The 9858-nt window shown below is 43.9% G+C and overlaps 1 protein-coding gene across 4 annotated transcripts in view; it reads left to right on the forward strand.

The window, feature by feature from the left end:
* Positions 1–739: 739 nt before the first annotated feature.
* Positions 740–9858, forward strand: part of LOC118803683 (S-adenosylhomocysteine hydrolase-like protein 1) — a 27588-nt gene continuing 18469 nt past the window's right edge. For 2 of the 4 annotated variants that reach the window (XM_036564152.1, XM_036564153.1), the window contains exons 1-3: positions 740–1085; positions 3120–3231; positions 9278–9421. In XM_036564152.1, the coding sequence (XP_036420045.1) occupies positions 927–1085; positions 3120–3231; positions 9278–9421 (415 nt within the window). In that variant the 5' untranslated portion in view covers positions 740–926. The remainder of the gene's footprint in view (positions 1086–3119; positions 3232–9277; positions 9422–9858) is intronic. The other 2 variants (XM_036564150.1, XM_036564151.1) reach the window with 2 other exon arrangements.

Here is a 9858-nt window from a genome sequence, read left to right on the forward strand (position 1 = left end):
GTTCATAAATATGCGGTGGATAAAAGTTGCAGTTGATAAATATTACAGTTTATATATATTGCAGTTTAGAATTTTCCAGTTTATAAACATTACAGTTTTTAAATATTGGTTTATAAACATTGCTGCTCATAAATGTCCCAGTACATTAAAAATGGCGGTTTATAAATATTGCAGTTGATTAATGTTCCAGTTTCAGGTTGCAGTGCCTCCTCCTGAATCCGGGCTGAATGAACCATCTTTGTTCTTAGTTTTAAATGCAGCGTTTGTGCTGAATGTTCGACACAGACTCATTTATTCATTTATTCATTTACTCGTTTATTCGTCCCTGTTCTTGTGTTATTCTAATTCAACAGAAAAACTGTTGCAATTGTTTAATTTTTCATAAAGAGGTGCCATTACTCTCGTTTTAGTTCCTGAGTTATTAATAAATAAATAAATAAATAAATAAATAAGTTCCTGTTAGTTACTGCAGATTTGAGGAACTGCACTTAAAGGGGGGAGGAGTTTCGATGACTGCTGTCATGAGTTTTTTTCCGATCAGTATTCTGACAAGCCCCGCCCTCCTGCGCCGCCATTGGCCAATGATTCACACTTGTGATCTGTCTGCAGTTCTCGAACGCTTCGTGTGAAGGTAGGCGGAGCTCCAGCGATCCAGAACCACTCGCGAGTACGAAGATTGGTGACCAATCCCAGAGCAGATGGGCGGGGCTTCCCGGAAACGGGTGGGAAAAGGAGAAAAACAATAACAGCGAGAGGATAAAACGAAACTCGGATCCGCTTCCTGTCAGACCGACAGTCCGCGCGACCAGCAATAACGCTGAGTTTGAACCCGCTCAGACTCGGTCAGCGTGTCTGAGCTTAACCCGCAGTGAGGGCTCGGACTCAGAGTCAGACTCACACTCGGTCAGCGCTCCTGAGAGGCTGAGATGTCCGAGCCGAGCGCGGAGGCGAAGCTGGAGCCCAAACAGGCCAGTAAGGAGGAGAAGGAGAGCGAGAACGTGGCCGAGAAATACTCCGCAATGACGGGGAGCAGAAACAGCGACGCGCCGCTCGGAGAGATTTCCGCTTCAAAAGCCGCCAAAAAGGTGAACAAACACACAAACAAGTGACAGATAAAGAAACAGAGCTTCATCAGTAAAGACTGATAAACTAACAGACTGGCGGTGATGGAGACGAGCAGACAAGTTACTGCTTGTTACAGTTTATACAGGAGTTTACAACACTATTACAGTTTATGCTTGAGTTTAGAACAGTTTATTACAGTTTACAATCAGTTTATAGCAGTTTATTACAGTTTTTATTAACGTTCATAAGTTTGTTACAGTTTGTATTGGAGCTTATAACACTATTACAGATTACATTAAAGTTTATAACAGTTTATAGCTGGTAGGTGCTGCAGTTAGTGGACAGTGCTGTAAAGTCCGGGTGATATGAAGCTTCTCTAAAGCAGGCGTGTCCAGTTCTGGTCCTGAAGAGCTTCAGTCCGGCTCAGTTTGTCCTGCAGAAACGTTCCTGGTGAAGCTGATCGTGACTGACTGAGGGGAATCAGGACTGGCTGAGATCTGAGCTGGACTGAAGTTCTGATCTGTAAATCATATTAATATTAATCAGTCTGTTATTACAGTGCAGAACATTTAACATCACCTCCCCTTTCCTGTCTCCTCCTATCTCCTCTCCTCTCCTCTCTGAACATATTCAGGTGTGGAACATGTTTGTTTGATGTTTGAAGGTTTTACTTTGATCTGTGTCGTTAGGCAGTGAAGGGCTGTGATTGGACGGTTGTGGATGTATGATGTTTAAAATTTCCACTTGTTCTACTTGGAATAATATTTTAAACACCGACTGGAATCGGTTGTTTAGATAACATACATGACTCAGAACACTGCAGCATTCTGGGTAAATGTTGCTGCTGGAAAACAGAAGAGCTGTGAAATTCCATGAAAAGTTTGTGTTTGGAGTTCAGCTGGAGTTCCTCAGGCTGTTTTGGGTGGAGAGCCGCGCTGAGGGCCACAGTGAGCGAGACCATTCATATGCAGCTTTCTTCTGTAGCACAAGATCTATTCTGCCAAATTAGCATTTCCAGAATGTGTGCTGATCCCGAATGAGCGTCACTGAGGAAGACAACGTCAGGAAAGACTTCCCAAGAACATGAGGAGGAACCACTGAAAGGAGTTACTGTCATCATTATAATTACAGATTTAAAAGTGTACATTAAATGTGTGGAATGTACAAATAAAACAGATGTAATCAGATCAGATGGAGGAAATATTCGTCAGAGAACAGTGACCATGGTCGGTTTTGGGGACTGAATGAGTTGAGATTGTATGCAGTGTTAATCTGAGCTGACGGCAGGTTTAGGAGATGAAGCTGAAGGTTGGAAGGTCGTGCAGGAGTCGTGATTAGGATTCGTATCAAAGATAAGACTGAGAGAAAGTTTAATGTTAAAGAAACAGTAACCAGTAAATGAAAGTGAAAAGTGGATGATTTTGAGGAGATCTGTGAAGTTTAGCCCTCTGGGCTCCACAAACTCACCCGCACAGCAAATTCTCTGTCTCTGTATCAGTTTCTTTGTCTTTGTGATGATCCAGAAACTGACCAAAGGACACTCAGGAAATCACTAAGGACTGACCATCACGCTGGGATTGGAAAGTAGTGATAAGAACATTTATCTACTATTTTATTCACACATTACACGACTTTTGTGAACCTAAGACTTTAATAAAGCACCATAACAATTTGTCCACATCAGTAAAGCTGTTTCCAGATAAGATATTAAGAATTTCTAAAACCAGATTTCAACTTTTCAGCTTTAGAATTATCTCTGTTCTCCAGGTCTCATTACAGAGAGCTGAGACTGTTCTGAACACTGTGATATGAAGCCTGTGGGTATCATTTTCTAAGCAAGTGTGTTTAAAGGCAACTTTAAAAAGATATGCAGAAATCAAGAAAATGCCCACAGACCAGAGGGTTAAACTGCTCCGCTGAATTAGGATGAAGGAATTAATTTGATATTGAAATTCACTGCAGCTACAGAACGTTTAGATACTGAATAAATAAGAAAGAGTATTTATCATTGTTATTGTGTGTGTGTGTGTGTGTGTGTGTGTGTGTGTGTGCAGCAGATCCAGTTTGTTGATGATAATCAGGAGTTCAGTCGTTTTCCCACCAAAACAGGCCGACGCTCGGTCTCCAGATCCATCTCGCAGTCCTCCACTGACAGCTACAGCTCAGGTACCCGATATACACCAAACACACGGTTTACAATACCGTTCACATTAAACACTGTACACTATGTACATCAGGGGTGGCATCACACCCCCAAAACTGGTGGATCACAAATTATTGTTTCAAAAAAAGAAAACATGAAAGAATTAGGACACTGACTAAAACCACCTTTAATGCTACACTAATAACATCTCTCATTAAATCTGTTCTTGAACATACATCATCTAAACCGCTTATCCTTCTGGGTCGCTGGAGCCTATCCCAGCTGTCATTGGGCGGAAGGCAGGATACACCCTGGACAGGTCGCCAGTCCATCGCAGGGCAGACAGACAGACATACACATTCACACCTAGGGGCAATTTAACATGTCGAATTGGTCTGACTGCATGTCTTTGGACTGTGGGAGGAAACCCACGCAGACACGGGGAGAACAGGCAGACTCCACACAGAAATGACTCTGGTCACCCGGCCGGGAATCGAACCCAGGCCATTCTTGCTGTGAGGCGACAGCGCTACCCACTGCGCCACCATGTTCTTGAACAGAGTCAGTGTTTGTTTTCAACCTTTTTTCTAAAGTTCACACCAGTTTAGCAGTGAAGCAGCGCTCGGTCGTTCTCACGTTCTCCACCATGAAGACAGAACAAACAGAAAAAAGTGGATCATAATCTTAGTAATACGTTGTTTGTCCATTTGAATGTGATCAGGTCACTGATGCTGGGCCAAAAACACGCTCTGTGATCAATGAGCCCAAATCAGACACAGATCTTCTGTGCTGTGTTATTGCTGGTCTTCTGTTCTGAGCAGCAGCTGGAGCTGCAGCAGTGATCTGAGCGTCTGTACAGAGAGACTGCTAAAGCAGCAGAACAGGCAGTGCAGCACTGATGTCACTGAGGAGAACGCTCTGGAGCTGAATTCACTCCTGAATGAACACAGTTCAGTTCTTCGGTGACCTGAATACGGTGGAGTGTTCGCACTGGTGATGTTACGTTCGCGAATACGTTGCGAACGTTATGTTCTTTTTATTTTTATCTCACAAACTGTCCTGAATCCCCTCCCACTCAACAGTGAGAACCAGCCGGTCACAGAGACAGACAGCATCGCGTTATTCAGCTCCTTAAAGACAGAGTGAGCAGGATCTGTCTGCTGTTTAAACACGCCATTCAAAGCAGGGGGAAAGAGAGGAGCAGTGGTCGAGCGAGCCAGAGAGTGAATGAAGAGAGGGAGCAGAACAGAATCAGGGAAATAAAACTCTAAAATGTGTTTACAGTGCAGATCATTGGCATTAGGTCTCGTTATATGGGGGGGATGTTTAAGTCTGATCCTGATCCTAATCTCACCCTTTCATTATCCTACTGATTATTCCACAAATATACCTAAACCCCTAAAAAATAACAATGAGCTGTTCTTTTGAACAGCTCTCTGAAAGGAACAGAGCCAGAAGAGCTGGTTCGCTTCAAAGAGCCGTTATCCTTATCACTAGTTCACATTTCAAAACGGACCGAACTAAAGAGAAAGTTCGACAGTTCTGCACCAACCGAGAGTCTGACAGAGATCTTAGCAGTAAGAAACACTCAAGCTGACAGAATCCACACAGTGTAGTAACGCAAGCTGTGGCCCAGTGCGTTAGTTTGTGTATCTCAGTAAAAACATTTTACCACTGAAAACTTTTCTCACTGAACACATCCTGGGTTTACTGTGTACACAGTGTCCCGCTGAACTGGAGATTCTGATTGGTCTGCGCTGAGTTTGACTCTGTTTGGTCAGCTCTCTGTGTAGTTTAGGAAAGCAGAGGTTTTGTTTTATGTAAATGTCCTGAACTCAGTCAGAAAGTGGTGGGTCGTCACCCCTGTACTTTAAAAAGTGGTGGCTTAAGTGGCCACTTACCCCCCCCCCCATTGGTTCTAGCAGCCTTGATATACATTATACATTACATTATTATGTACACTGTAAGCAATAAATGAATGCTATGAAAAGCACTTTATCAGGAACACCTGCTCATTCGATCACAGTGCATAAAATCATGCAGATATGGGCAGCAGCTTCAGGAAAAATGGGATCTCTGTGATTCTGACTGTGATTGTTGTCCAGACAGGCTGGTCTGAGTGTTTCTGTAGCTGCTGATCTCCTGGATTTTCACAGTCGGCGTCTCTAGAGTTACTCAGAATGGAGCGATAAAGAAAAACGATCTGTATGTAACATCAATCTGAACAGATCAGCTTCTAAACCGACCTGCATGTGCAAAAGAGCTACAACAGCAGACGACCTCGTCAGGTTCCACTTCTGTCAGCCGAGAACAGAAAGCTGAAGCTGCAGTGGACACAGGCTCACCAACACTGGACAGCTGAAGATGGAAAAACGTATCCTGGTCTGATGAGTCTGCATTTCTGATGAGGCTCACAGATAGTGGGGTCAGAATTTGAAACCAGCAGAATGAATCCATGGACCCAACCTGCCGTGTGTCAGCAGTCCGGGCTGGTGGAGGTGGTGTAATGGGGTGGGGGATGTTTTCTCAACACATTTTCGGGTTATTAATACCAGTCAATCATTGCTTGAACATCACAGCCTGTTTTTGCAGACCATGTTCATCCCTTCATGGCCACAATTTATCATCTTCTAACGGCTACTTCCAGCATAATGATGCACCATAAACATCATAAACATCACAGTGAGGAATCTGAATCCAGTGGATCACCTTTGGGATGTGTTGGAATGGGAGATTAGGTTAGTCATGAAAAGTCCTGAAAAATCTGCAGGAACTGCATGATGCAATCATGTCAGCATGAACCAGAACCTCAAAGGAATTCCCAATATTTGGTGGAACCCATGCCACGAAGAATTGAGGCTGTGGGAGAGGAAAGGGAAGCCCGATCCAGTATCAGTGTAGTGTTCCTAATAAAGTGCTCGCTGAGTGTAGATTCTAAATATATTACATACACTATATACACTTAATCTCACAGTCTGCTGCCAACATCTACAGCTCAGGTACACTACATACATCAAATACTACACTCTGTACACACTATATGCACATGCATATATATATAGGGGTGCAGGAAAAAAATCGATTCTTAGATGCATCGCGATGCGGACGTGAACGATTCTGAATCGATTCATAAATGTCAAAAATCGATTTTCTAAATATTTAATTTATAATGTGATGTTGACGGAACGCAAAAGGCGGAACTTAAAAGTGGGTAAGTGCAGCACCGGACAGTCTGTGGCGGCACATTACAAAAACGCCACTGATGAGTGAGAAATCCGACCGGCTCCCTCTGCATTAAAGCCAGGTTAGGTCAGGAGTCACAGGACAAATGATCAGAAGAGACATTCTGTCCTTTCAACAAAAATCAGACCAGCTTGGGAGCCACAACATTTAATGTCCAGTATGTCTCAGTATGAGCTGATGTCCTAATATAGACTAAACAATATAAACGAGAGTGCAGATCTACTTCCCTCTGCTTTAAGCTTCAGCTTTAGCCGCTTTCCTCCCTGCGGTCTGCGGAGTCGTTGCGAAACAGGGCTTTCTCGCTATGCTGCACACGACCCGTTTAGAAGATATTTCACTGACACATTTTTTTGGTTCAGATTGCTTCATCCTAATGGGAGTTACAACAGAATATTTGGGGCCTCTTTTGAGTGAATCTCCCAGTAGTTCACTTGCCACATCACTTCCATTTGATTTATTAATAAAAGATATTGGAAGTAAATTGATTATGGATCATTACAAATACAAAGTACCGAGTCCTCACACAGTGAGAAAATAGAAACGCTGTATAGAAAAAAAAGATGCATCGATAATCGTTTTATAATCGCATCACAGCCTCTGAATCGTAATCGAATCGAATCGTGAGGTGCCTAAAGATTCCCACCCCTAACATATATATGAATATATATAATACACTGCTCAAAAAAATAAAGGGAACACTCAAATAACACATTCTAGATCTGAATGAATGAAATATTCTCATTGAATACTTTGTTCTGTACAAAGTTGAATGTGCTGACAACAAAATCACACAAAATCATCAATGGAAATCAAATTTATTAACCAATGACAGGCCTGGATTTGGAGTCACACACAAAATTAAAGTGGAAAAACACACTACAGGCTGATCCAACTTTGATGTAATGTCCTTAAAACAAGTCAAAACGAGGCTCAGTATTGTGTGTGGCCTCCACGTGCCTGTATGACCTCCCTACAACGCCTGGGCATGCTCCTGATGAGGTGGCGGATGGTCTCCTGAGGGATCTCCTCCCAGACCTGGACTAAAGCATCCGCCAACTCCTGGACAGTCTGTGGTGCAACGTGACGTTGGTGGATGGAGCGAGACATGATGTCCCAGATGTGCTCAATCAGATTCAGGTCTGGGGAACGGGCGGGCCAGTCCATAGCTTCAAGGCCTTCATCTTGCAGGAACTGCTGACACACTCCAGCCACATGAGGTCTAGCATTGTCCTGCATTAGGAGGAACCCAGGGCCAACCGCACCAGCAAATGGTCTCACAAGGGGTCTGAGGATCTCATCTCGGTACCTAATGGCAGTCAGGTTACCTCTGGCGAGCACATGGAGGGCTGTGCGGCCCTCCACAGAAATGCCACCCCACACCATTACTGACCCACTGCCAAACCGGTCATGCTGAAGGATGTTGCAGGCAGCAGATCGCTCTCCACGGCGTCTCCAGACTCTGTCACGTCTGTCACATGTGCTCAGTGTGAACCTGCTTTCATCTGTGAAGAGCACAGGGCGCCAGTGGCGAATTTGCCAATCCTGGTGTTCTCTGGCAAATGCCAAGCGTCCTGCACGGTGTTGGGCTGTGAGCACAACCCCATCTGTGGACGTCGGGCCCTCATACCATCCTCATGGAGTCGGTTTCTAACCGTTTGTGCAGACACATGCACATTTGTGGCCTGCTGGAGATCATTTTGCAGGGCTCTGGCAGTGCTCCTCCTGTTCCTCCTTGCACAAAGGCGGAGGTAGCGGTCCTGCTGCTGGGTTGTTGCCCTCCTTCGGCCTCCTCCACGTCTCCTGGTGTACTGGCCTGTCTCCTGGTAGCGCCTCCAGGCTCTGGACACCACACTGACAGACACAGCAAACCTTCTTGCCACAGCTCGCATTGATGTGCCATCCTGGATGAGCTGCACTAACTGAGCCACTTGTGTGGGTTGTAGAGTCCGTCTCATGCTACCACGAGTGTGAAAGCACCACCAACATTCAAAAGTGACCAAAACATCAGCCAGAAAGCATCGGTACTGAGACCACCTGCAGAACCACTCCTTTATTGAGTGTGTCTTGCTAATCGCCAATGATTTCCACCTGTTGTCTATTCCATTTGCACAACAGCATGTGAAATTGATTGTCAATCAGTGTTGCTTCCTAAGTGGACAGTTTGATTTCACAGAAGTTTGATTTACTTGGAGTTATATTGTGTTGTTTAAGTGTTCCCTTTATTTTTTTGAGCAGTGTGTATATATATATATATATATATATAATCGTTGTTGTCTGAACAAAATCCTGTATCTCCATTTTTGTTATTTTTCAGTTTGTGACATAATTTGAAAATAGCTGTTGGTCTTTACACTGTGTGTAAATTTCTGATGAGTGGACCAAAAGAAAGACCAGAAATACTTCGGAAAAAGTCTGATTCCATTGACGTACATTAAATTTTTTCTTTTCCTGTAAAGTTACCGTTTTGGAGATACAAGGTTTTGTTCCAACAACAGCGACGTGTATATACATGTGTGTGTGTGTATATATATATATATATATATATTTACACACACATATATAAAAATGTATATACACGTATATGTGTGTGTGTGTGTGTGTTTGTGATGTTCATATATATATATATATATATATATGCACATACGTGTATATATACGACCTGTCTGGGGTGTATCCTGCCTTCCACACGATGACTGCTGGGATAGGCTCCAGCTCCCCCCATGACCCAGAAGGATAAGCCGCTTGGAAGATGTGTGTGTGGGTGTGTGTGTGTGTGTGTGTGTTTATATATACGTATATATTATATCTCTCTCTCTCTGTCTGCAGCCGCCTCGTACACTGATAGCTCTGATGATGACGAGTCTCCGCGGGACCGAGTGCAGCTGAACTCCGGAGGCAGCAGCGACTTCTGCGTCAAAAACATCAAACAGGCGGATTTCGGACGCAGAGAGATCGAGATCGCAGAGCAAGGTGGAGCGAGCAGACCCCCTGAACAAATCCACAGAGGCAGATTTAATCTCTCTGAACTAGAGTCGCTGAGGTAGTTCTAGCTAAATTACAGCCGTGCGCTCAGTGTGATCAATGGAAATCGGCCTAATTCTGCCCTGCATGCTTTTGTTGGTGTTTTCTGTTGAACTTTTAGTATATTTCTGCAGAATTCTGCATGCAGGGACTCTGTGGGATGCTTGTCCCATCTAGTGTAGTCGTGCGTACTGAGTGGACCCATACCTCACTTCCATATAGCGCAATGGGCGCAATTACACTATCAAAAACTTTACACCAGATTTTAGTTGGGATGTCTGTTTTGTGGAATTGTCTCCTGATGGTGTAGAGAGTCTCCACGCTTTCTCTTTCAGTGCATTCACTCCCAGATCAAAGTTTCCTGAGGCACTGATGTTCAGTTGTAG

Source organism: Colossoma macropomum, unplaced genomic scaffold (genome assembly GCF_904425465.1).
Source record: "Colossoma macropomum unplaced genomic scaffold, Colossoma_macropomum, whole genome shotgun sequence".
NCBI classification, from domain to species: Eukaryota; Metazoa; Chordata; class Actinopteri; order Characiformes; family Serrasalmidae; genus Colossoma; species Colossoma macropomum.